At 37.5% G+C, this 27,342-nt stretch overlaps 3 protein-coding genes across 5 annotated transcripts; 1 reads left to right on the top strand and 2 right to left on the bottom strand.

The window, feature by feature from the left end:
- Nucleotides 1–1,521: 1,521 nt before the first annotated feature.
- On the top strand, nt 1,522–6,364 carry LOC137945669 (uncharacterized). Of its 2 annotated transcripts, none has more exons than XM_068791636.1 (8): nt 1,522–1,984; nt 2,558–2,667; nt 3,967–4,023; nt 4,163–4,462; nt 4,690–4,940; nt 5,026–5,323; nt 5,422–5,695; nt 5,822–6,364. In XM_068791636.1, the coding sequence occupies exons 1-8, from the start codon at nt 1,568–1,570 to the stop codon at nt 6,074–6,076; spliced, it is 1,962 nt and encodes a 653-aa protein (XP_068647737.1). In that variant the 5' UTR covers nt 1,522–1,567; the 3' UTR covers nt 6,077–6,364. The 2 variants fall into 2 exon arrangements, with proteins under 2 accessions (XP_068647737.1, XP_068647736.1); XM_068791635.1 differs by having other exon boundaries at nt 5,017–5,323.
- A 4,259-nt stretch (nt 6,365–10,623) lies between these two features.
- LOC137946358 (uncharacterized) lies at nt 10,624–15,481 on the bottom strand. 2 transcript variants are annotated; one of them, XM_068792620.1, is made up of 9 exons: nt 15,254–15,481; nt 14,782–14,906; nt 14,191–14,681; nt 13,352–13,517; nt 13,206–13,256; nt 12,859–13,041; nt 12,637–12,721; nt 11,770–12,533; nt 10,624–11,329 (listed from the first exon to the last, which is right to left on the bottom strand). In XM_068792620.1, exons 3-9 carry the CDS (start codon nt 14,652–14,654, stop codon nt 10,967–10,969), a joined length of 2,076 nt encoding a protein of 691 aa, XP_068648721.1. In that variant the 5' UTR covers nt 14,655–14,681; nt 14,782–14,906; nt 15,254–15,481; the 3' UTR covers nt 10,624–10,966. The 2 variants fall into 2 exon arrangements, with proteins under 2 accessions (XP_068648721.1, XP_068648722.1); XM_068792621.1 differs by having other exon boundaries at nt 15,259–15,481.
- Nucleotides 15,482–22,672: 7,191 nt separating this feature from the next.
- LOC137946990 (uncharacterized) lies at nt 22,673–23,493 on the bottom strand. The gene has a single exon (XM_068793283.1). It carries the CDS (start codon nt 23,444–23,446, stop codon nt 22,919–22,921), a length of 528 nt encoding a protein of 175 aa, XP_068649384.1. The 5' UTR covers nt 23,447–23,493; the 3' UTR covers nt 22,673–22,918.
- Nucleotides 23,494–27,342: the final 3,849 nt, after the last annotated feature.

The raw sequence follows: 27,342 nt of genomic DNA, 5'->3' as shown, positions 1-27,342 counted from the left end.
GACTTAGTCAATATGTGAATTATTATGGATCAAGTATCTGATACAAGAACTACACATTGAGCACAAACAAGTCCTATGAAATTGGCATATTTCAAAATTTCATCATTTGGGCATATTTCAAAATTCATGTGAAATTACAAGTTTTGTTTTTATTAATTTATGTGATGTTGGCTTATTTAAAGTTAACTGTTCTCAATGTTGTTAAATCCAACAGGTCACCAATCTTGAAAGATTATGAGGCCTAATTGAACCTAATTTAGTTGAGTTTTACTACCTTTTGAATCGGAGATAACTTACTAGACGTTTCATTTTTTGTTTGTGAGTATTTATGTTTAATTTCCTTAAGGAATGTGAGAGCATACAAATAAAACTCTTGGAGAAAACCTTGAACACCTTAGGGTTTATTTGGAACCCAATGGAAAAGAAAAGAAAATGAGAATTTGACCATTATTATTCCCAAAAATAGTTACTAAATAAGGAGAATTTGATCATTATCTCATTTTTACTAAATATTTTTGGGAATAATATTATTAGATTCTCATTTTCTTTTTTAGAGGTTCCAAACATACCCTTAGTCAAAATCTTTTTTTTTTCTAATGGACGCTCATAAGTTACTTATTTGCTAATTTTCACTACTAATCTTTATTTTGTAAAACCAATAAAAAAGTTGCATGGCATACTTATGAAAACAAGACCAATGAGACACCTTTCATCTCTCTTTCCTTCTCTCCTCGTCTTCTACCTAATTTCCATGCATGGAATCCTGAAAAACTACACAATTTAAAAAGAAATCCACAAGAGTCTTTTATCACCTATTGGTGTAGAACCGAAGGGAGATTCTCAATGTGTTTTGTTTTCATAATTTTATTTGATAGGCCTTTAGATCAACCAAACTCACTAGCAATTCGAACCGTCTACCACATAGGGGGATGAACAGACCACTATTTCTTTTACTAACCATTATAGACTTTGCTAGCATATGTTGAACCTCAAGCCTTAAAACCAGAGGAGTTTCTAAATTAATAGAAAGATTAATAAACCAAGTTAAAACTTGCTTATAAGAACTCATGAATTAAAACTTTAATTTTGAAATTACAATCCTAACATTATCTCGTTTCATCTAAACATTGCTAAGCCAATAGGAAATGTGAATTTTCTCCCTCCACATTCCCTATGCATTAATATTTGTACGCCAGAATCCAATGCTTTCATTGCCTCTCTCATGTATAAAATTGAGTTTCATTGTTCAGTCTTTAATGTGCCCCCCTACTAACGCTTTTAAGCCACATTCGATAGGAAATGTGAATAAAATCTTGCGGCTTGGATTCTCTACATGTGCTGAATTTATTTTGGACCCACCGCTGAACATCCCGTCATTTTAATCCACGATGTTAATCTTTAATTACGTTTTAAGTTGTAAGGAACGAGAGGTTAGGAAAGCTGAAAGCAGGAGTCGAGGTCGAGAGGAAGCTGCGTCTTTGACCGGTAATGGAGCCCATTGCATTTTCTATTTTTTTCACATTTCCAGAGAGAGAGAGAGAGAGAAACTTGATAGAGGGAAACCGGGATGCGCTCATCTCCCTCTCTTCACTCCCTCACTGCCTTCTCCAAACTTCCCGCTGCTTTGCTCCCTGCTCTCCGCTCCTCCCATCATCCTCCCCCTCCCCACCGGCGCCGCCGAGCATTTTCTCTTCGCTTCGGCTCCCGCGGACCACCATTTTGTCCGGTTGACCGCTTCAAACCGACTTCGTTACCTGGGTTTGCTTGCATGGTCGGCGAGGGTTTTTCCGGTGGCGTTGCCATGGATACGTTATCTGCCGACGCAGCTGATCCACAGATGGAGTTCGCCGCGGCGGCTGACGTTGAAAGGATTGCCGGTTCTGGTAAGGAACGGCCCCGATTGACGCTTGAAGAATTAAATTGGGACCATTCATTCGTCCGCGAGTTGCCGGGGGATCCTGGATCTGATACGGTGGCTCGGCAGGTACTGTTTGATTTGTCTGACAATTTTAGGTTGTCTCATTTGTGTGAAGTTTTAATTCTGATTTTTTTAAAGTTAAAATTTTTTAATTGCATATCTAAGGTGTTCCTTTTGATTTGCATTTCACCACTTTTCCTTCCTACAGTGCTGCTAAAGCTCAGCCATAACTAAAAATGTGGAAAAGAAAGGAAAATGAAACGAATCAATACTTTCTTTCATTCTGTTTTGATTACCTTTTTAAGTTACATATGGCTTTTTGGGGGGTATATCTAGAGGAGGAAATTATATGTGGCTATTCTGCAGTGTAAGGAGGGATTTTTAAAATTGTGAACCTTTTTTAGTTTAGTCCTCGATGGATGCTCCTGTTCGATTTGCTCTCTCTCTCTCTCTCTCTCTCTCTCTTATCTGATGGTAGAAACCAGTCGAAGTGGCAGAAACTTGGCTGCTCATAGTGTTTTTCATAGGCACAGTGACATTAGGCAAGGTAGCCATTTAATGGGTTGCTTGCTTATAAAAGCGTGATTTTCACATCGAAGACTCGGTTTATGCTTGTGATTTCATATTTCCCTTTTCCAGGTACTACACGCTTGTTACTCCAAAGTATTGCCCTCTGCAGAAGTAGACAACCCTGAGTTGGTGGTATGGTCAGAGTTAGTAGCTGAGTTGCTTGAGTTGGATCCCAAGGAGTAAGTGATTCTGCTCAATCATCAAAAGACTTCCAATGTTAGTAACCTTGTTTCCTTGGATGGGTAAGGCGTAAATTTTCCTCTTTTTCATTAACAGTATGATAATCATGTGTCAGAAGTTATAAAACAAACTGATGCAAATTGAGCCATAAACCTTTTGAAGCAATAGGTAACCAATGACAGATACCAAAGGGAGTAGGTCCATTTATCATTGTTATGCAAAACTTCTCTGTTTAGGTGTTTTCTTAGTGCATCCTAACTCTGATTCACCTCATGCCAGCATCCATCTCAGCTAATTATTTTTTTTAAGAACTTTTGACCACAAAATTCATCTGGCTCTCCCTGGACAATTGATGCTAATGATAAGTCTGTATCTTAGTTTCAGTTTCGATTTGAATAAGAGTATGTTTCCTAGTGAACTGTCATTGATAGTTGAATCTATATCTCTAGCTCAAGAACCTCGTAAAGCCACCAAAAAGAGTTCCTTCATTGCTTGCACTCCTCTCAAATCTATGATGTCAACTTTTCAACGCTGAATCTTTCAATTAGATCAGGATCACATGAAGCCAGACAGGGTCACAAGATGCTGGATAATCCAGTCAAAACTTTCCAGTTAACACAGTTGGGTAGTTTGGTCCAACTCGGACCTGGCTGACCCGACATGGCTGGGTATGAGAGATGTCAGAGTGTTTTCTTGTTGAGCACATGCTTTACCTTCCCATGTGCCGATTTCCTTCTCTCGTATATAACTCAGTTGAGTTGACTTATTCCACAGGAGTTTATAGTTTTTTGTTCTTATTCCTTTTTAGCTTGGACTTTTTCAAATATTATCTGCAATGTGACGTCAACTAAGTGATAAATCATATAACAAAACTAAAAGTTAACTTGTATGGAGAATCTATTTATCTGTTTTCTTCTAAGACAAAGACAAATGCTCAATTGATTAAAAAATAAATGCTAAATTAAAAATTGATTCACTTTGTATATTTAAGTTCATAATTATATTTATGTTATACATCATACCAGTTGAACCTGTGGACTAACTGGTTCAACTGGTTGGACCATTTTCAGTAACGAGACTAGGTTGAGGATTGGGTCAGGTTTAAAACGTTGCTTTTCTCTTCTTTGATATATCAAATAGAGTACCACCATTATTTGTAAGTTGCAGATCCTGACTGTTAAAGATGTTTGCCAAAATTCCTCCGAGTCTCGTTGCTCAGTAATAAACATCATGAATGATTTTTTTTAATGCATTTTCTTCTTGAAGCTGATATATGGAACATGTGTGTGCGCTTTCAGGTTTCAAAGGCTCGATCTCCCACTTATTTTTTCTGGGGCTTCCCCTTTGGTGGGAGGGTGAGTAGTGGATGCACATATCTTATTCCTCACTTAAATTTTTCTGCAGTTACTAGATTATATCGGATTGCGTATCCTGCTCTTTCAACTAATGTCAAATTTCTTTGTTTTGTTTCTTTTCCTAAAACTCCTATGGCAGGTTACCTTATGCCCAGTGCTATGGAGGTCATCAGTTTGGCATGTGGGCTGGTCAGCTAGGTGATGGCCGTGCTATCACTTTGGGAGAACTTGTAAATTCCCAAGGTGAAAGGTGGGAATTACAGCTCAAAGGAGCTGGAAAGACTCCTTACAGCCGTTTTGCAGATGGTCTTGCTGTCTTGCGTAGTAGCATCAGGGAGTTCCTCTGCAGTGAAGCAATGCACCACTTAGGGATTCCAACCACCCGTGCTCTCTGTCTTGTCACCACGGGGAAGGATGTTACTCGTGACATGTTTTATGAGTATGTGCTACTTATTTCACTAAAACTTGTGCTTAACTCCCCGCCTGCATGCTGTTGGTGTTGTCTTTTGCTAACATGCTCTGCCATCATCTATATGGAAGTTTCCAAGATACTGAAATAATGATTCTGCCCTTCATTTGAGACTAGCTAATTGATTCTTGTCAGCATTATCTGCTGACGCTTACTTCGTTCATCTGGTTTAAATTGTGCCTTCTCTTCTTGTGCAGTGGCAATCCGAAGGATGAACCAGGGGCTATTGTTTGCCGAGTTGCTCAGTCATTTTTGCGTTTCGGATCATTCCAGATACATGCCTCTAGAGACAAAGTAGACCTAGAAATTGTCTGCATTTTGGCAGACTATACTATACGAAATCACTTTCCTCATTTGGAGAACATGAACAAAAGTGAAGACTTATCGTTTAAGATAGAAGGTCAAGAAGGAACCTCAGCAGTGGATCTGACAGCAAACAAATATGCAGGTATGTTTTCCTGTGCTTTTTCTCTTCCTCTCTTTCTTTCTCTCTCTTAAGTTGACCTGTTCCAGTTGTTGATCAGCTTGGTCAGTTGAAGTCGCTGAGCGTACAGCTTCATTGGTTGCCAGATGGCAGGGAGTGGGGTTCACTCATGGTGTTCTTAATACAGATAACATGAGTGTGTTAGGTCTTACTATCGATTATGGGCCCTTTGGATTCCTGGATGCTTTTGATCCCTCTTACACACCAAACACCACAGACCTCCCTGGAAGAAGGTACTGCTTTGCGAACCAGCCAGACATTGGCCTGTGGAATATTGCACAATTCACAACAACTCTATCAACAGCTGAATTGATTAGCAAGGAGGAGGCTAATTATGCTATGGAAAGGTATGTGGCAAAGTTTGATTCATGAGGTACGCTTAAGTAAAAACCTTGTCATTCATAAATAGTTTTGTTGATTGATTGCCTGTTTTAAACTTTGACAGATATGGCATGAAATTTATGGACGAGTATCAGTGTATAATGACTAAAAAACTTGGCCTGCCAAAGTACAATAAGCAACTTATCAGTAAACTTCTTAATAACATGGCTGTGGATAAAGTTGATTACACAAATTTCTTCCGGACCCTGTCTAACATTAAGGCAGATCTCAACATTCCAAAAGATGAGCTGCTTGTGCCTTTAAAGTCCGTTCTGCTAGATATTGGGAAGGAGCGGAAGGAAGCATGGATCAGCTGGGTGCAGACCTACATCCAGGAGGTCTGAGAGTTATCTCTTGGCTGGGTTCTTTTTATCTTGCTAGTCCTTTCTTGTATTTAGATAATATATGTTTTGGGGAAAGCCTTGCAAACTTCTTATTAACTTTGTTTTTGTTCTGTTTCAAAGCTTGCATCTAGTGGCATATCAGATGAGGAGAGGAAGGGTGCAATGAATAGGGTGAATCCTAAATACGTTCTGCGGAATTATCTCTGCCAAAGTGCCATTGATGCAGCTGAACAAGGAGACTACGACGAGGTTCGAAGGTTGCTGAAGGTTATGGAAAGGCCTTACGATGAACAAGCAGGAATGGAAAAATATGCACGATTACCTCCAGCATGGGCTTACAGACCGGGTGTATGTATGTTGTCTTGTTCGTCTTGAGTATGTTTTTTCTTGGAGAATTTTATGTTTAGTGTATATAAATAGACCGAAAGTCTATGATGCTCCAAGAAATTTAGCTGATGGGGCTGAAAATCTTGTATTTATTTTGCCGTTGGAGTCGTTTGCATCGTGACAAGAGCAGACTTAGGACGTTTCTCAGGTTATCTTTCCTTATGTCAACTCAAGTATAACGTATGTGATGCTGGAGTGGTTGCATATGTTGTACCGCAGATCTACCGACGGGCGGAATTGAGATTTCATCGCACTTTTTCTAACCTTTTATTCCAAGCACAGCCCATGCCTATATAATGTTTGCTGGTTTGGTATGACTTGTATAAAGCACTAGTTAGATTGTCCAATGCAATTCGTATTGGATGGTTGACAGGGATGATTGAGGACCAAATCTCCTAAACGAATTAAATCATTATGACTATACGAAGATTGGGCACCATGCTCGGTTGGAAATAAATGACCTAAGCGCTGATCACAATGGTAACGATACCTCAGTATAGAAACAGGTGTGTTATGGAAGAATTTGAATTGTGGCTTAAAAGCCTTTGATGTAAGGTGGTATAGGATGTAACTTATGTTGGGTCTAGGTAAAATGTGTGCAAAGTATAATCAACATTACAAATAATAGATTAATTGCTCCAAGCGTCCAACCCCCCCTTTGCCCAAATAGCGCCACCCTCAATGTCGTAAGGTTGACTCGAAACAGTTTGGGAACTCGGTTAAATTCGTCAGGTCACCCAAACCTCTGGGCAACAAGAAACGAGGCTACCTGACATACCCCAACCTCTCCTGGACCAACTTTACCCAGTTCACAGCTCTAATGGGTAAATCTTGATACCATAGTTAAAGCTCGGATTATTTGAGTCTGATTTAAGAGTCCAACGGTTAATTCCAATTCAATTTGGTTTCAGCCAAACTGACCCTGTTCGTCCCAGAGAAATGGATCAAAGAAGATGAAGGCAAGGAGCCCCGAGCCCACCTGTTTCGTCTCTCCACCCTGGATGATGTAGTCATCATTTTCACCTCGTCCCGAGGTTGGTTAGGGAACGGTTCACGTGGTAGGCTCGGGCTTCCAAAATCCAACGAGAGAAACTAGGTTTGGGTTAGTCAGCAAAATAAAAATTTGATCTTCATCTTCATCTTATGCATCTATATGATCTTCATCTTCTAAATGAGTGTTAGTGTGGACAACTTCATCTTCGAAATCTTCGAAATAGGGTGTTAGTACGAACAACTTCATCTTAGAAATTTAAAACCATTGATTTTATTAATTATAAAAATAAGTTAATTAAACCAAGTGTTTGAGTTAACAATATTTTAATTACCATTATTAAATCACTAATACAATAGAGTAAATAAAAAAATATGATTAATGAATTAAAAGTATTATATCACATAAGATGGATTTTTTACATGGTATTAATTAATAATATATTTTGACAAAATTAAATGTAATTAATTAATCAAATGCATACTTTAATTATATTTTATTTACCAGAGAATTAAATATGAAGTTTAATATAGTAATAAAATTGAACAAAAATAATAAATAAATATATATACAACTTTATTAATAACCTAAAAAAAGATTATTATAATAACAAGTTCGTGCCATTAATATTAAAATCATCAAGTTACATGTTTAATACATATAAACGACGCATGTTCAAAAGTAATAAGATACAACCATCATTTATCGTTCCACATGGAAGTCGATATGGCATCTTGAAATTGTGCGGTTCTTGTGGATTCTAATGCACTCTGCCTCCGAAAGCATGTTACTTGGCTATCCACATCCTCAAGACCATCGCAATCGTCGTTGTCTGTATACATTTTACATAAAATTTGATATGACCTCTACATAAAATTAGGCATAACCTATATATATATAATACATGTATAAGATTGGGCATAACCTCTTCTTAAAATTGAGCATAATCTATGTATATAATATCTGTATAAAATTCAGCATGACCTCTACTTAAAATTGGGCATAATCAATATACATAACACCTGCATAAACACTCCATAAACACTTCATAAAATTGTTTACACATTCCATAAACACTCCATGAAATTGTTTATATACACTCCATAAAATAGTCTAAACACTCCATACACTGCATAACATTATAAATAAACTTCATACAATAATCAAACACAACAAAATTAAATGAAATATCACTATCAATTTACAATCGCCCAAATAAAAACTATAAATCCATCATAAATTTACAAACTATAATTGTTTCTCTTCATGCTAGTTGTTCCTCGCCTATTTCCCCTTATTAACTGATCTCCAAATCTTCCCCTTGATTGATCTTTCTCTTGTAGAGGAGGCAACTCCTTCAATACTGCAATTGTTACATCATCCGCATTGCCCTGACATGTAAGTAAGAACATCCAAAATAAATCTATGATTATGGTAAAAAAAAAAAGGCCAATTCTTTACTAGTTTACTTTTAATAATCTAAAAATTTTGAATAGGAATATAAATATTGCCCTGATGAGACATTCTCAAGCAGGCCTCCAGACTCAAAAGTCTCCTACTCCAAAACAACAAGATTGGAAAACAAAATCTTAGAACAATGGTTGAAATGATATTGGTCAACAAGTTCTCAACAATATCAAAAGTAGGATATATCAATCACAAGTAGCTGTCTATAAGGCAAATCTAACACAACACTAAATTAATAAAAAAAATAGAGTTTAGACTTACCTTATGAGATTTGAGAAAAATCAAAGCCGAAGGGTTAAATCGAAACTACAAAAAAAAGAAAATACCATGTGGTGGGTATGTATAACACCCGAATCTCCTCACCACATGACAAAAACATTCCATAACACTTCAAAAATCCTCAACAACATTCAAAAACATTTCAAAATTAATTAAACTATTTTCACTGCTGCATATGCACTAAACAATAAGAAAACACACACATCAAGTCCAAATTCACCGAACACCCTTGGTAGAACCCCATATAACTTCACAGTCACTATGAACTATACCTCGTCAATGATGGGGGTTGGGTTTCATTGGCAAATGGACGCCCGTGTAGGCGACTCAGCCTTGTTTGAATTGGACTAAAAACCCGTAAACACTAATTCCAGAACTTAATACCTTAAAATCCCAAAACCCTAAACCCTAATTTCAAACCCTAAACCTAAAAAACCCTAGAGCTTAAAAACACAAAACCCCCAAAACCTTAAAAACCATAAACCCCCTAAACCTTAAAAACTCTAATCCCTAAAATACCCTAAATCCTTAACCTAAACCCTAAACCCTAAAAACCATAAACCCCCTAAACCTTAAAAACCCTAATCCCTAAAATACCCAAAATCCTTAACCTAAACCCTAAAAACCATAAACCCCCTAAACCTTAAAAACCCTAATCCCTAAAATACCCTAAATCCTTAACCTAAACCCTAAACCCGAAACACAAACCATAAAAAAAAACCTAAACCATCAAACCCTATCACCTACTAAACTCTAAACCCTAAACACTAATTCAAGAACTTAATACATTAAAAGCCCTAAACCCTAAACGCTACATCCTAATTCCAAACCCTAAACCCAAAAAACCTTATAGCTTAAAAACACAAAACCTTAAAACCCCTAAACCCCCTAAACCTTAAAAGCTCTAACCCTAAAATACCCTAAATCCTTAACCATAAACCCTAAACCCTAATTACTGAACCCTTAAATACCGATCAACAAACCCTAAAAATAATCCATACACAAATCAAGAATTTAGACTATAAACCGTAACCCTAAATCCCAAAATAATGCACAAATAACCCCCAATTATGCATTGAAAATAAATTTAAATCAAATAAAATACTAATTTAATGAAAAAAAATTAGGGTTTAGGCATACCTTCTGAAATTTCGAGGAATCCGAAGCCGAAGGGTGAAATCGAAGGGGGAAATCTGAAGCCGAAGGGTGAAATCGATGCCTAATTGAGACTAGCCAGAGAGAGAAGGGAGTGGGAGGCCGAAAGGGAGAAGAGAGGGAGAAGACAGAGAAGAAAGGGAGGTCGGGAGGTAATAGAGAGAGAGAAGCGAGAGAGAGCTTGTCTGAGAGAAGAGAGGGAATCACGGAGACGAGAGAGGGGGTGCGAGAGAGAAGGCGAGGCCGAGAGAAGACCGAGAGTTGAGGCCGGAGACAAGAGGGAACTGAGATGGTGGCCGAGATCAACGTCAGGGGCACAGGGAGACGAAGGACGAGATCAACGTCGGGGGCGCAGGGAGACGAGAGAGGGAAGCGAGTGCGGGAGAGAGGAAGAAAAAAGAAAAATGACGACACGCGATGGGGGGGTGCAAGGAGAGGAAAAAATACGAGCGTTGCCCGTCCTTCAATTCGAAGAAGATAAAAAATGGCCTTCTTCCATGAAATTAAATCGTGGAGATGAAGGGCCCCTTCATCCCCTGCATCGAGATAAAGCTTCATCTGCGCTCCACTAACGACTTCAAGTATTGAAAGGCATTATGTGGTTGAAAATCATCTTGTCCTTCAAGTTGACTAACCCCCCCTACAAGCAATATGATAAATGCAAATATTTTACAGGTTCGTGTGAAAGCTAAAATTATTATTGAACGGCACAACAACGGAAAGATGCAACAACTATACACTTGCTGCTTGCTGTTGGGTCTCAGCAACTTTCTCGTCCTCCGCTTTTCGATAATAGAATTTACACAAACACTAATTCACTGAAACCGGGTAACAACCAGCCACAAAGCCGCAGGTTTTGTTCATAATTTCATAAAGCAAAAAATAGACACCAGAAACAGATGGCGGCATCAGCAGTAAACCATATATAATCCTCCCAAAATGAACAGCTTCGCATTTCGTATTAGGTTTACATGCTTCACTGCTACTTAGAAACCAGCCCAGCCAGCGGGTTGAGAAACCTGCTTCGGTTCTATGCTTTTAGACTCCCCAAATCGCTGAGAATGACTTCCCCCTCCAAGAGTCCTGGATACTTGAGACCCAGCAGCAGTTGCGACAAAATTATCCTGACCGAAACTCCAGTTGTCTAAAGGGGAGTTTGCTGCAGACTGACTGTTTTTGTGACCATTTGTTGTTCGAACAGATTTAGATAGGTTGCTCTTTAATGAAGGCTTTGATTTTGACTCATCTGAGAAAGCCTGCCACGTGTTGGATTCTGTTGATGCGGTCGAATTGTTTGCAAACATTCCCTGCTGGAGCTCCCAAATAGAACCTTCAATTTTCTCCCTTTGCTGCCAAACAGAACAACTCTTAGTAAGGACAGAAAATTTACATAGAGATTAAGCTAAAAAACCAGGAAGAGCAATCATACAGGTTTAAGGATACATGGAGCTTTAACAGCTTCAGGACCTAAGCGCACATTTTGACCGACTTGGAACCAACAAGCATTTAGTCGATTTTTCTCTTCTTGTTTCTTAAATTTCAATGGCTGTTAACAACTGAACATTTTTCAAAAATAACTGGAAGCCCCTTTTGAATTTCATGTTTCAAAATCAGAGATGACCACAAGACAATCTACGACTTCTATTGCTTTTAAGTGGTCTGTGAACCATGGGCTTAAAAATATTTTACCAAATGAAATTTCAGCTTCATGTCCAAGAGAAAGTGGCAAATTATAAAGATCACTCGTAACAAGACACTAATGTGGAATATATTTGGAAAGAAGCAATACCACGGAGCTTCCAGCAGTGCTTTGGAACCTTGAGTCATCATTGTTTGGGGATGGGGATCTTGCTGCTACAGCATTTTTTAACTCCTGGATTTCCTGCCGTTGCAAGCGACAAATTGCAGACAACTTCTCATACTTGGAAGTTATCTCAGCCTTCTCCAAGTTGGCTTGCTTCAGCTGCTCCTTCAATCTCTCCACTTCAGATTCTAGTTCTTCCTTCCTTAAAACACTGTTATCATTATTCATATTCCCTGCATTGAGCTTCCTCTTATCAAATTCAGCTACAAATGAGTTGAATGCTTCATCCCTGAAAGTACCCACATTGTCGGAGTTTGATGTTTTCGGCTTTTCTAAACCATGGTGTTGTTTGTCCTCTGAGAAGAATCTTATCTCGAAGTCTTCATTTTGGCTATCATCAAATCTCCTCAATGAATTTCCATGACCACTTCTTCTGAATTGAGTCCTTGCCATTTGAGTATGGTTGTGATCTCTTGGAGGGCTATTGTTGTCTCTGTGTCGAGTGTGCTTTTCTGTTATTTCATTATGAGGCTCATCGAATATTGGACCCTTGTCCTCTGAAACCTTGACATCCTTTGCATGCAGCGTGGACCAAAAAGTACCCACGGTCCCTCCTTCACCACCTAACTTAGAAGTACCGTGACATAGTTTAGACTTTTGCGGGGAAGTGTTTCTATCTTTATCTCCAGAAGGTGGAGGATGTGCCTTCTGAGGCAAGGGAGATGTCCTCTTAGAAGGACCAAATTTACCTGTAAAGCCAATCCATGTAATAACAAACCAAATATAAGACCGAGTACACAGTTTTAATGCAAGAAATCATTTACACGTATCTTGTGTATGTCTTGTCCTGACCTTCATCGATGCCAGCTGAAGTAGTTGAGTCTGGGAGCTCCTTCTGCAACTCTGGAGGTAATTGCTCATTAACACGAAACCACACCTATTACAGGGGAGACGTTGGGTATAAATGACCAGAAAGCAAGTGTATCAGCATCCATGACCACTATTACAGATACAGATAATCTAGAACTAACCTAGATTCATCGAGATGAATGTCCAATCAAGCAAAGCCCTTGCCTGCGTAATGTCTGGTCTAATATCTGGAGAGGCTTGCAGCATGTCCCGGATCAAGTCTGTCAGCACAGGAACAAATTTTGGAAGCTCTGGGATGCGATAATTTCCATTCAAGATTTGTAGCTTTGATTCACCATCAAATGCTGATTTAAAGTAACAAATGCGATAGAGAAGGCATCCAAGAGCCTGCAGGATCAATAGAAATTGGTGTCAATAACTTCTACGATTGTCGGAGCAGAAGTATGTGCACGGTTTATTTGGCGTTATTTTAGAAAAGATCATGTCAATTTAATCACAAAGAAATTACCAATAACTACGTGTCTTAGAAAACATAACTGCATTCATCTTACCCATATGTCCACTTTCTCACTTATAACTTCTTTTCTGAAAAGATCCCACATCTGAACACAACAAAAACACACAAATATAGAAGTTACTGATTGTGTCAAAATGAACACTTTTAATTACAAAGAGCAGATTAAGTTCTCAAATCAACCTCCGGTGCCCTATAGGCAGGCGTTGTATGCTTCCTGATGTTATCTTCTTCAATACCCATCTCTTCAGGCCTATCAAAGCGTTTGTGATTTGTTGAAGTACTACCAAAATCACACAATTTCCACGCTCCATCAGGTCCTAATAGTACATTCTCAGCTTTCAGGTCTCTGCAAAATGAAATAGTAACGACAGGCATTAAAACAATCACTGAAAATTTCATATAGATAAGTTACAAGTGCAATATTTAGTAAAATCTTCCACCAAATGGGTTTCATAAGGCACAGTGTACATAATACATCATGATTTAATCAAGGGAATATAATCAACGAATAATCACACAAAGGAATCCTTCTGCCATTCTCACGAAGAAACAGTATCACGGGCATATAGATAACAGGCACAAGATCCAGATTGGCCCTGTCAAAACCAAAACCAAAACCAACTAAAATACAAACAATTTTTTTACAGATGGCTTTTGAGGGAAACATCTAGAGTATTTTTTTTTTCTTCTCTACTAAATTCTAGGTTAACATTCACGAGAGGTGTACCATTTGACCATGAAAACCAGAAATTGGAGAACCAAAACCATTAAAGAAAAACGCCACAGTTCACATGCACTATCAAAAGAGAGAGGAAGATGCGCTCAGACCAAGAAACTAGACAAAAATCTGATTACATATCCTTTGCAAGCAACATACTAGGTGAAACTTCTCATCAGATATAACTAAAATAGAACTCTGATGATAGGTTCAATCCAATAAGAAAAACAGAGAGCAAAGTTAAATAGAAGTTACGAACCATAGAAACAAGTAGGAATTACTTGCAAAGAACTGTTCTCACCTGTGAGCAATTGGTGGTGATTGGCAGTGCATAGCAAATACTGCGTTACACACATCCCTGAAAATTGAAAGGATTTGTTTCTCCTCAAAAAAACCCGCACCTCTACTCTCCAACACAGTAACCAATGACTTTTCACAGAATTCCATCAGAAGCAAAGCTTCCTTTGTCCTTCCCATATCAAAAATAGCGTGAGAATGAAGAGTGACGACATTTGGGTGTTCCTTGAGAGATTTCATGACCGAAATTTCCTTCTTCACAAGATCAAGAGATTCCTCATCATTACATATAATATGTTTCAAAGCATATTGTTTTGACGGATTAATAGCATCACGAGCGACATAAACGCAAGAAAATCCACCCTCAGCAACAATATTCTTTACATAGACTTTGAAATTTCCAATATCGATTGTGCGGCCTTCAAGACCAGTTTGTTCTTTGGGCATGAATTGTTTGAACCTCCACATGATCGGAAAAGGTAGTAAGACCTTTGCCTATGAGTCCAAGCAGCAGATATTGGAAAAATATTAGCTTAAATACAGATCAAAGGATGAAGCAATGGACGTGAAGACTGCTTAGCAGAGAGAAAATTACTAGCTAAAACCAGCAGGTGTCCAAAAATTTGAAAGATGAAGCAATTATCACAATCAGAAAAGCTCAACAGTCGGATCCAAGATCTGAACACCGTTTCCGTAAGCAAGCGATGTCCGGTTACAGATCTGCCAAAGCCACCACAAATTCAGGACATTTCAGATTTCATTTCTTAATAACAGATTTATGAAAGTAATGGTAAATGAATAACCAAACATCGGACGAAATAGATTAAAAATCAGCTGGTAAGCCTACATTCAACCTTGCCATCCCCAACACTACTATTGACTTACCACGGGAAAAAAAAAAGCTCTAAAATTCAAAATCGCGATAATCGTAGATCTCTGAATATTGTCAAAAGTTCAAAATAATTTCAGAACACAATTACAAAACCGGATTCCTCCTCTAGAGCTTGCTAAAATCAGACAGGATAATACAAACAGACAAGCCAATACAATACATGAAGGAAACCAACCGTACAGAGGACCGAATCAGCGAGAAAGGAGCCAAAATATCCAATTTAGCAGCGGGTCCCGGATGCTTGCAGAGGAGGTAAGAGGCGAAGAAGCTCTCAGCACAAAGGCGATGCGTTGAGGGCGTCCAGCCGGGAGAATAAAAAGAGTGGGGCAAAAGGAGAGGGAGAAAGAGTCCGGCAAAAAGCAATAGATGGCGGTGCAGATTGATTTTATAGGCGAAAAGCCGTCGATTATTAGCGGGATTTCCGCTCACATGAGCAGTACGTGACCTTCCTTGCTCGCTTGGGCGCATCGTATACATGCTGCCAAAAAGAAGCGCTGGAGTCCGGCTCCGACTCTGGACACGTCTCTCATGTCTGTCTTCTTCCCTTGTCCCGCTTTCGATCGGGGCTGGGGACGAATCATTTTTGTCCCCACAACTTGGACGAGCGAGATTGATTAGAAGTCGTCTTCGGTGGAGAAGATGAAGACGACACGTCGTGTTGGGAAAGACAAATGCCAAGGAATGGCCCATGACATAAAGAGTCATGATAAGAATATAGATGATGCATTCAAGTCAATGATACCGGTGTTTTCTTTCTGAAAAAGAAAAATGAATACTATACCTAATCAGCAATACGTGAGATCTTCAACTTTCTAGGCGTGCCGCATCAAATAATGGGTGTTTTTAATGAGTTATTGAACAGCCCAAGATTGAAGAAGAGTAAGTGGAGGCACATAAATAAAAGTGGAGTGGATGGCACTGCAGGCTGCAGCTTGATATCATATATGGAGGTAGGTCAGTGTGTTTTTTGGTCGTACCTAAATCAATACCTTCTGCAGTTGTTGCTTAACATGAATAGCCATAACTAACATGACTAAAATGTTCTAGGATGATGTTGGTTTTTGGACTTCATGGGATATCCTTTTATTAGTTGTGTATGTGGTAAGGGATCTGATATGTGAAGTCGTCCGACCATGAGTACGGTAATGATCAGCTAGCAATTTGAACTTGTTATTAGTTGTCGTGTGAAAGAACCTTGATCTTGTTTTACGTTTGATGATCCACAGAGATAGAGTAGAATTACAACAGTGTGTCTGCGTATTGCAAGCTCCATGACAGCTTCTATAAGTTTTAACAATTGTGACAATTTTTTTGTTTGATGTGGGTTCTATGATGATTTTTAGAAAGTTTATAGTGTTTTCTATGTTATGGAGCTCCAATAGTTTTCTCTTGGGATTTCTAGAAACGGTATTTTTCTCAACCATCCGGCCTTTTTCTCAGTTCTATAGTCTAATTTCACATATAAGGGGAGAGGAACAATTGATTGGACTCTTTTTATCTTTACATGAGAGCATTACACTTGTCATCTTAATTAATTTGAAATGGTGACACCTATTATGAGGCTAAGTGTTGATAAAGTGCCACTTACTTTACTTTGATGACACTCTCTGAAATCGTTTTTTGGATTAAGCCATGTGTCCCATTTTCTTTTGATTATGGGACTCATTTTCTAATTGGCATAATCTGGATTTTCATTTTTAAAGTGTGACCCATGGGTTTAGTTTGGCTTTCATGATAGTCCCATATTTTGAGTTTGATCATAGACATCGATCAAGGTTCTAGTTTTGATGATAATTTTTTTATGCCTATAGATGCCCTCTTCGTGTTGTTATTGGAAAAATGGACAAGTCTTCAATCTCCTTCTTTTGATTGACTTTCTAGTGTTTGTTTGTAATTAATGGCATGCTTGTTATTAATCGATTTCAATTTCTTGGATTGTGTTCAGACTAGCTTATGCACACTTTTTCACCTTGATTAAGAGAAGTATATGCTTTGTTAGTTGAACCCATGTATAAATGATCATTTTGACTAAATAAGCATGGGCCCATTGGTTATAAAATGATCTATCCGAGATTTTAATTTTCCTTGATTTTCTTTATTTTTTTAGTAACTTGAGTGGTGGGACCACAATTTTCGTCGCATGAGTCCACTTGATTGGGCCTAGGCAATGATCTTGCTAAGATCCCAAGAATATTTGGAGATGAACCCACGCATAAGGTATTCTTAACAAAGGAACAGTTAATCTCCATTGAATTGTAGATGTTTATTAATCAAAGATTAAAATATAATTTAGGGCTATAATTTTCCTTGTACCTTTTCAAACTCTTACCCAACAATGAAACTTATATTTAGTTTTTGAACTTAAAAACTTTTCAGCCCTTTGCTTTGCATGGTTCTAGAATCCCACGAGTCAAAAGTCTCATTCAAAATTTGCCAATTTGTTTCTTAAGCTACAACTACCAAAATTCTCTTAAAATTCTTTCTTTGCAATAACAAAATTATTAAAAATGACTTTTTGTTAATCCTTCTTGTTTCATTGCTTCAAATACTTCTATTGCATCTTTGGAACAAGCGGGAGATGATCTTGGTGAGGATTTTTTTCTAATAAGTGAAGATTTTGATTCAAATCTATTTGTTATCTCAAGCAACGATTTTAGAAAGATAAGCCTTTCCTTGCATGAAACCTTTGATGTTAGAAGACATGGACAAACTCGGGTGTCATTGATGTAATTATTCTAAAATCTTTTGTCACTTTTTCACACCTACTAGAGTGAAGAGTACACTTGTATTTATTGTATTATTGACATCTATAAATAAAGTTTGAAAAGAGGATTAAGATCTAAGTTCACACTCCTAATCCTCCTCTCTCTCTTCAACGTGCTCTTGATCTCTCTCACCCTCCTCAACCGTCAACTTTTCGTCTTATCTCTTCTCCTTCTTGCTTCTCTCTTTCATTATCGTAAAATTGAAGACCTTAACGTTATGGAGTCCTTAAAACAACATGGTATCAAAGCTGTATTTTCAGGATTCCGTGATCAAGTGTTTGGATTAATGCTGGATTATCTTCCTCTTGGTTTTGAGTTGGAATGTTTCACGACAACAGCTAAGTACTCTTCAAGTGTTTCTTTTTTTTTCCTCTATCTGAATGTTTAGATGCATGTCAGACATCTTTATTTCAGAGATTATGCTTTTATTTCATGAGGAAAAAGTTTGAAGTTACTCTAATCCATGCATGCATAACTCGGTTCATGAGAATATTGGCTAGTTATTCGGTTTGAAGAAAACTAAAAGTTGGGAAGTTGAATTACAAATTGTCTGAAGCTCCTATTTAATGTCTAGAAATTACAAGATGAATCATTTGAAGATTCTTTTGAATTTTATTAAAAGTATGAAAGAGTCAAGGTAAAACCTTTTTCTGTTGTGAGAACTTTATACTGTAAGTTTGATCAATAGAAGCTTACAGATCACTCGTTGAAGCAGGTTAGCCAAAGTTCTTGCAACACCTTTGGAGTTGTAAGGTGGATTAACTAAAGCTTTGTATCGTCTCCCAACTTTGATGCAAGTTAGCTAAAGGTTAATTTTGGCATCTCCAAATCAACAAAATAACTCAGAAAATTTCTCAAAACTTATTTTTGATAATTCTCACCAAAGAAGTAGATTGGCTGAAGTTTTATTTATAGTTTCCTAAAAAAATTAGATAGATTTCGTCAAAGTTGATAGGAGGTCTTTTCCAGTTGCAAGGTGGTTGAGTCGAATCATGTTTTTGGTGATCCCCAACAACAAAATAAATTTTGCCAAAATTCTTGTTGACTTTTTCAACTACAAGTTGATTAAACCTCAATTTTGAAGGATGATGATGACTTTTGCCACTAAATGTTTTTGAAGCATAAAATTTTTTAGGGGAGATTTTCTTGAAGTTTAAGTTTTGAGTATGGCTTCCTACCTCAAGTTTGCTTGAGTGTTGCCATTTTTTTTGGAGGAGTTTTACCCCCTCCCAAAGGTGGTTGAAACTTGGTTTTCAAAATTTTTAGAGCATTGGAGTTTTGATTTTAGAGATGTCTTTTGTCTCCAAATTTACGTGGATATCGAAAATTATGGTAGGGATAATGAATTGTTCATAACTTTGCTTCAAATTTGAGTTTGTGGAGGAAACTTACTCCCAATTCACTTGAAGTTTAGAACTTTAAAAACAATCTTTTGTATTATGTTATTTGATTCTTGAAGTTTTAAAGATGACGTTTTCTCCTTGAGTTTATTTGGGATAGGAAAATTTGGAAGAAAATTCTCCTAAGTAATATTTTTGTTGGAATAGACTACCTATAGAAACTGTGTGTCACTTTAACTTTGATATAGTACAATGCATACTCTAAGTTGTTTTTATATAAAATCTTCAAGTTTGGCAGGTGATGACAAACAATTTTTGTGAACTTGCTTTTGTGGAAGTTTTAAACTTGGTTTTTGGTAAGAAATGAGTTTGATTTTACTTTCACTTTTTGAAATGATGGAATTTGAATTGCATTGATGCAAGTTTGGAAACCTCCACCACAATTAGCCCAATTATTTCAAAGGTAATTATGAAAGAATTTAAGCTCTACATGTTTGAACTTGTTATAAAGGAGTTTTTCTATTGTTTTTCGCTTGATTTAGGATGATGCTAACTCCTTCATTTTTTAGTTATGTGTATTTGTCGCTACCATTTTAAAAGTTTTATTTTTTGACAAAGTTTGAAGTTGGTTATTAATCTATCAAATCAAGTATTATAGTACCTTGTTCAACAAGTTAAAATCTTGTCTTTCAAAGTGAAACATTCTCATGTCAGATGCGCACCCATTTGATGGCACTTACACTACTGTGTATTACTTGTTTTGTCAACTTTTTTTAGCCATTTCGGACTTGAAAAGATTTATGACATTTTGTTTGAAAAAATCTTTTAACATTTTGTTTGAAAAAATCTTTTAACATTTTTTAAACATCTTCATTTGGAAAAAAGCAGCAGAAGAAGAAAAGATACTTATTTTCTAGTTCTTCCTTTACAGTGAGACATTATCCACCAATAATTTGCCTCTAACTGAATTATGGTGTTGCTTGTATGCGATCGATCAATATCTCACCACGAGATTTTTTTTATTTCTCCTTCTTTTGAAGTGTAGAGATTTGTGTATTATCATTTATTTTGAAGCAATGAGTGTTTCAATATTATGAGCTTCAATAGCCAACTCTTGAAAATCATTTGGCTTCTTACTTCAAAGAAAGTAGAACAAACCTTACTTTGTCCCTTATGCGTACATTTGGATTTTTGTCTTCTTCAAGAGGTTTATGCTATCTTTGCAGTTCAAACTCAAATTCTATCGACAATTGAGGTAGTCAATTACTTTTTTCACCTTTTCGTTATTGGTATTAGTGAACTTTAATAAGGTGATGCTACAACAAGTGCTATAGAATCACCTCAGGAGCTCACTTTCAAATTCTTGCCAATTATCAATCGACTCTGAAGGTAGTTTAATGAACCGATCGAATATATTCCTTTTTAATAAGTGACTAAAATATTTCTTCATGAGAGGGAGGTGGGAAGGTCTTACCTCCATTTTTCTTCTTGATCTTTATTTTAAAGATTCGAAAGAAAATAGTAGGATAGTGACTCCCTCATGTTGGTATGATGATACAACCCTCCTTTGAACTTCACATAAAAATAAGAACAATTAGAATAAGGCATCCCTAACAAGGAGGCTTTTGGGAAGTAAGGCAAACCTTATGTACCATACTCGTGTGCTAGATGAACGAAAGTGCATTGGATAGGTGAGATGTAAAAATCATAAAGAGTGTTGAAGCTGGATCCAAATTTCATCTTATATTTGTAGAGAGCAATGTTATAGGCTTTGGACTTGAAAGTGCCCTATCTGGTTTATACGGATGAGAACTGGTAAAAAAACTGAGTTACCACCCGAGTTTTGATGGTAACCTGGTGATCTGTCAAAGGGAAGGGATCGGGCTACACTCGGCCTCTTCTTTTCGAAATGTCGGCAGGGGAGGGGCCCTCCTCTCGGTCTTCCAATTGCATTTTCTCGACATGGGAGGGAGAGACTTTTAGAAAGAAAGGAGGGGGCTGAACCCAGAGACTAGAGAGGTTGGAGTGAGGGGACGCAACCTGTTGAATGACAATCTCTTTAGGTTCCACTTCAGTTGATGCTCACTACCCTATCCATTTTTGTTTCCGGGATCCTCTTAAAATTTCTTCACTTCAGGACATTTGGACGTTTTCTATGAAATTTCAAATGATCTGTTTCTGCAGGAAGGTTACCAAAAAGCAAACCTCAGCCAGTTGCTTCTCTTTTCCATGTAAAGTACTCTTAAATCAGAGGAGACCAAAGGTATCGACATGGCTCTGTTGAAGCTTTAATTTCTCTTGGGTAAAAGCAGCACAGATGCTGGGAATAAAGAAAACGAAAAGAGAGAAAAGAAACCTCTCTTGGATTTTGGATTTTGTTTCTCGATCTTCAAGACGCCAAAAGAGGCAAAGAAAAAAAGAAAGAAAGCGATAGCCCCTGGAGTCCTTCACTGTCTCTTCGAACCACTCCTCTGTTACGGCGATCGCTAATCCGAACTCCTAAGCTACTCAGGATTAGACTAAACCCTTTTTCGGTAATGCTTCAATGATCTTCCTTAAAGACCTACAGTACGGAGACTCCGTTTCGGCTCTTGATGATTGAAATCTTCTGTAGCTCAAATGGACAACTTGAATGAAGTAAAACAAACAGGGTAATCATTCAAATAGTAGAGTAGCTCGCGTCAAGTTGATTCAGCAAACCATGTCATTCGAGCTTCCAAGTCGCGAATTTGTCCCGGCAAGGATGATTTGGTTATGTAATATGGAGATAGAGCTTGGCTGGGCTGAAGCTTTCATGAAAAAAGAGGCGAGAGTGACGGAGCGAATGACCTTCATTCCCACTATTGATGGTATTATGGTAACACAGTGAAGTGAAAACTTATCCGCGATGCCAGTTAAACTTCACTACAGAGTTCCTAACGATTTTTCACTAACAGCAACTCTTTAATGGCGGAGTAGAATAACAAATGATGGGTTTTAAAACTCCTCGTTCAACACGCCAGTTTCTTTTTCTGTTAGACAGTAAAGAGGTTTGACGCATCATTCCTGTCATGAACAAGTACCTCATCAGACCTCTTTTAGGCCTAACATAAAGAAAGTTGAGTGCAAAACGAGGAGTTTATGACGCCTGATGTATCATTCTAGTCCGCCATTAAAAGAGCTGCTGGTCGGTGAAAGATCGTCCGGAATATGTTGAAGTTTATCAACTGGTTACACGATTAATTAGCCACCAAATCATACAATTAGAATTGGAAATGGTCTTTGAAAGAGTCCATTGATTAGTCTTCTTCAACCCGTGATTGTAGTGGATCCATCAAACAATTAGTATAATTCGTAACAATTCATAAACAAAAGGCCGGAAGAAATTAACTGAAGGAGAACATTCACCGTGACAAATTTTGAATAAGAAAAGGAAGAAGAAAGAGATTGAAAGTTTTGAGTTGGTAATGATCGGAACAGCAGTGTCAGGAAGAACACCAGGTCTTTAAAATAAGGATCATTCAAATCTCCGAACAGTAAAACCCATAAAAGAGTACAAGGGAAGAAGAAAGAAAGCGACCACCTTTAATTTAGTGACTTATAATTAATATTATCCAAGACCCTTGAAAGAGGAAGAAAATCAAAAGAGAAGGTAAAAAGAAGTTAACCCACTCTACAACCAACATCTGCTCATCTCGGCACCACCCAGAAAACGAAAATGAGAGCAGAGAGCTAATGTTTGACGGAACAGCACGTTTACAATCCTCTAGCCAGCATCTCCTGAAACAACCTGTAAGACTCTTGCTTCTCTAACCTAAATTTCTCGTGACAATTCGCAATAAAAACATCGGCAAGTCGATTAATCTCATCTACATCTCCATCACCGGCGTGATTGTCTACCTGCTTCTCCTCCAGCCAATGCGGCAGACCTGACAAGGGTGGCCCTGATTCGCAGTCACCGCCGTCCTCCACCGCTACAAATGAATTCCACGTAGAGTCGTAGTACGCATTGTCGGAGCTAAAACACCCATCTGTAACAGGATCCGGCATGGGACGGACGTGGGAGGAACACCAATTGTGATGCAATCTGATCGAGCCGTACAGACTGTTCTTCTTGTTTCTCTTATGCTTGTCATGGCAGGTTTTGTTCGTGTTGACTAGGTCCATGAGCATGGACTTGACTCTGGTGAGGACATCGAGTACATGGCATAAGTGTCTGAGGACAGGAGATCGAACAAGGGCTTTGATCTTCATGGAGTTTGGGGCTGGGAGGACGACCTTCATTGTGAACCGATGAGAGGTTGGAAGGTGCTTGATGGGGTGAAGACTGAAGACCATTTGAGCAAGGAGATCTGCGATTCTGCGAACGTCTTTATAAAAGGAGCAGTCCATTGATTAACATTGAACTTCCTTTGAATTTCGGAAGTACCCTCAAGGCCACTGGCCACTGACCTAGTATTACGTTCAATTTAAGCAAAACTTAACGTCTAAGATCAGTTCTCTCACCATAGAAAATTCAAGATTAGACAAGATTATTATTATTTTTTTTGAATGCATTAGATTTGGTTCTTTTTCATGTAGCCAAAATTTAAATGCAGTCAATGGATTCCATTGTTTCTCTCCACTTTCCTCCTCTTTTCTAAGGCCAGAAAGATTGTTTCAACTGAAATTATCTAAGATATGAGAATTATAAGAAGATGCTCAGTGTTTTGACTGGTAGGACCCAATGTCTTGAAATTGAAAAAGACATCAAAAGCAATAATACTGGGGCTTTTAGTGAATTGGATAATCAAGTTTCCTTGAGCGGTCATGGAAATTAGAATTTGAGAACGAAAAGAGCTCTTCCAGTAGAGTTGTAAAGAAGAGGGTGAAGGGAAGGTTGCAGAGTGCTTTCTTTCTGACAGTAGCATATGTGAAGAGAATCTAGAACAAAGGGAGGAAGAGCAGTCACAGTAAGGAAATCATAAGCTAACTTTAGTCAGTACATGAGATACATCCAATCACATGGACGATTGGAATACATCACTTGGATACTTCCTTTTCTTTATTCTTTAGAAATTTGGTCATCTACTGATGGGGTCCGAGCAATCCTAACTTTCTCCTCCTTTTTTAATTGAATCGTCTAGTTCGGTATCTCCCTTTACTTTTTAGTTCGGAATTCGGTTCTGGGTTTTGCATTTTGTACCAGACGAATATAAACTTCTCCATAGGATCCTCGAATTGTTAAAAGATCTCTTCAAAACTCATCAACTCTCTCTGTCTCGCTTCTTTTCTGTTGCTTTCTTTAATTCAATGCCCAAAGTCCTGACTGAAACATAGCTGAGACTGATCCGAAGAAACTAGTTCTGGAAGCAGGGAATTAAGCTTACGAAGCAACAGAATGGTGGTGGGTTCAGGGCCTCTCGTCCGCTGCCGTGGGGATCATGGAAAAGTCTTTTACACATTCCTCAGCGAAGGAATGGAGATCAAGGGGAGATCTTTGTTGAGTGCATGCGGGGGTTTTTCTTTCATCCAATTGTGACGTGGGGTTGTCCAGTTTAAGCCATTGATTGAGGCCAAAGAAGGTACTCATCCTTTTGGTGAGAGCGGGAAGGTTACTCCATTAGGAAGTTGCAGAGATTGGGGTCAGCCTTGATCGCTTGCTGGTTGCTTCATCCCTGCAATCATTTGCACATGGGAGAAACATGAAACGGTGCACCCACCACCCTGCATCATTCAGGCCTGTGACATATACTTGCTAGCGTATGCAGGCATTAGAGGGCAAAAGTCCTTCGAACAAGAAAAGAAAAGAAGAATTTGATAATTATTATTCCCAAAAATAACCAATAAAAAGAAGAATTCGATCATTATTTCATTTTTATTAACTATTTTTTGTAATAATAATGGTCAAATTTTTTCTTTTTCTTTTCTAAGGGTTCCAAACAGACCCCTAAGGTTCTTACTCACGTACAAATTTACTTTTTCCAACGCATACTATACATATTTCTTGTTTAATACTCCTTTAACTTATAAATACTTTAGAATATTTTTAATTATTATTGCTAAAAATATCTATATTTTCTATTTTATTCATTTTTACACTTATTTTTTAGATTAGTTCATTTGACCCAAACTTAGGTTTGCATTTGCATTACTCATTTGACCCTTTTTGTAATCGGTTAGATTGACCGAATTTCAACCCGACCTATTGTGACATAGTCCACATTGTTGTGGGAGAAGTCTATGTATACCTCAAAATTAAAACTAGTCCAAATAAATCGAGCAAAGGGATATTCAAATAATAATCACTTCAGACTAAGCCTTGACTCACTTTTATACTTGATCTAAGATTATATTGTACATAAATAATAATTATGTCTTAATTTTCATTTTTATCTTTTTTATTTAATTTTTTTTAAGAGTTCACCTAAAATTTTAAGTTACTTAAGGTTGCATTCGACTTCCTTCTTGAGGTTAAGAGCAAAACTTCATATGAATCAATGGGGACTTGCCCTAAAATAAAAAAGATGAGTTCAACCCCTCAGTTCAACCCACCCCATTAAAAAATTGAGTTGACCAAATCGATTGTGGTTAGGAAAACCAAGTATCTTACAAGATCAAGTTGAAAAATGAAGAAGTGAACTAACAAATCTTTATGTGTATGTAACACACTCTCATTATGACTTAAAATAAGATCCATCATCTCTCACCTCTAATTTCTAAAACTTGTATATCTAACATGAAAAGTTTCTAATTTTAGTCTACATACCATAGATAAATCTTTTATATAATTTTTATTCTTCCATCTTATCAATTAATATTACTTGAGAAAAGATTACAAGTATAGATATAATCTACCACTAAAACTACTTTCTCTTACATTTAGAAGATTCATTCAGGGTTGTATAACTCAGATTTGTGATTCAACCTTGGTGGAAATAGCTTGGCTGAGTTGTGTAATCTTGTGTTTCCAATATTTCATCAAATCTTTCCTCTTGAAAGGAGAAGGAAGGAGAAAAGAAAGAAAAAACCTCAAGAGGGGAGAATAGCAAGAATGAAAAAATAATGGTAGAGAAGAAAGAACGGAAGAGAGAGAGTGAGAGAGCCAAAAAAGGAGAAAAGAAGAGGGAAGAGGGGAGATGGAGGACTGAGATGGCCAGAAAGGATATTCTCTAGGTTAAGATTGAAGGAGTGACAATTTTTTTTTTTTAAGTCTAGAAAAGTAAATTGCCTTAGTAAGAATTTTCGAGTGAAATACTCTGACTTCGGTTGTCAACTCAAGTTCAAGTCCTCCAATGAAACTTCCAACTTGGATGTGTTCCAACCATTGACAAGTTGTTCAAACTCATCTTGGTATTCCTTCACTGAGCATGTTTACTTAAACTTGGATAGGAGAATCAAAGTCGTGATTATGGGTTGGTCCAAAATGAACACCTTGCACAAATGTTTGCCAAGAGAGGAGAGGGTTGACCTTGTTGTACCATAGGGGTGGCATTGAATCGAGCTGAGCCCAAACTTGCCTATGTTTGAGTTGGGTTTGATTTAAATATTTCGAATTCGAGCTCGATCCGAGCCCAGCCTCGAGCCTAAAATTATAATTGAGCTCGAACCCAATAATTTTAACCAAGTTCGAACTCCAACCTATATTTAAAACTTTGCATAAAAAATATGTCTCAATTTGGGTATTGGATTCCATAGGCCTTGAGGGTTATCCACTCGAAATGCCAAATAAAGGTCCATGCACCTATGACAGGAGAATTTTCACCTTTCAATCATTATAATTGTCTCCATTAAGAGGAATACTATAGGATGAATCAAAATTTGGAAAAAATAAAGTTTGAACAACTTCAAAATAAACAAAAACCTTACTAAAACATGCAATGAAGCCAAATATCGAATATTAACCATGTAAATAAATTCAAACAAATAAATCAACATGTCATTATAATCTTTACTGTGGGTTTAGATTATAACACATGAGCGATTTATATTACTTTATTATGAGATCAAAATATGCCTGTAAAAGAATTTTTTAGGCCTATGGCCAACTAGATGTTTTTTTGAAATGTTTTTATCCCATCCTGATTAATCACTTAAATATGACATTTTATCCTGTGGAGTTAAATTGTTATATCTTCATGATTAATCACATTTTTTATGTCATTAATTTTATGTGACTAAGCTTAATGTCGCTAGGAAAT

Source organism: Aristolochia californica, unplaced genomic scaffold (assembly GCF_029961685.1).
Source record: "Aristolochia californica isolate CCGP_79_NKW_82.1479 unplaced genomic scaffold, dmAriCali1.0.hap1 SCAF_12, whole genome shotgun sequence".
Taxonomy (NCBI): domain Eukaryota; kingdom Viridiplantae; phylum Streptophyta; class Magnoliopsida; order Piperales; family Aristolochiaceae; genus Aristolochia; species Aristolochia californica.
This window is presented reverse-complemented; position numbering and strand designations above follow the sequence as displayed.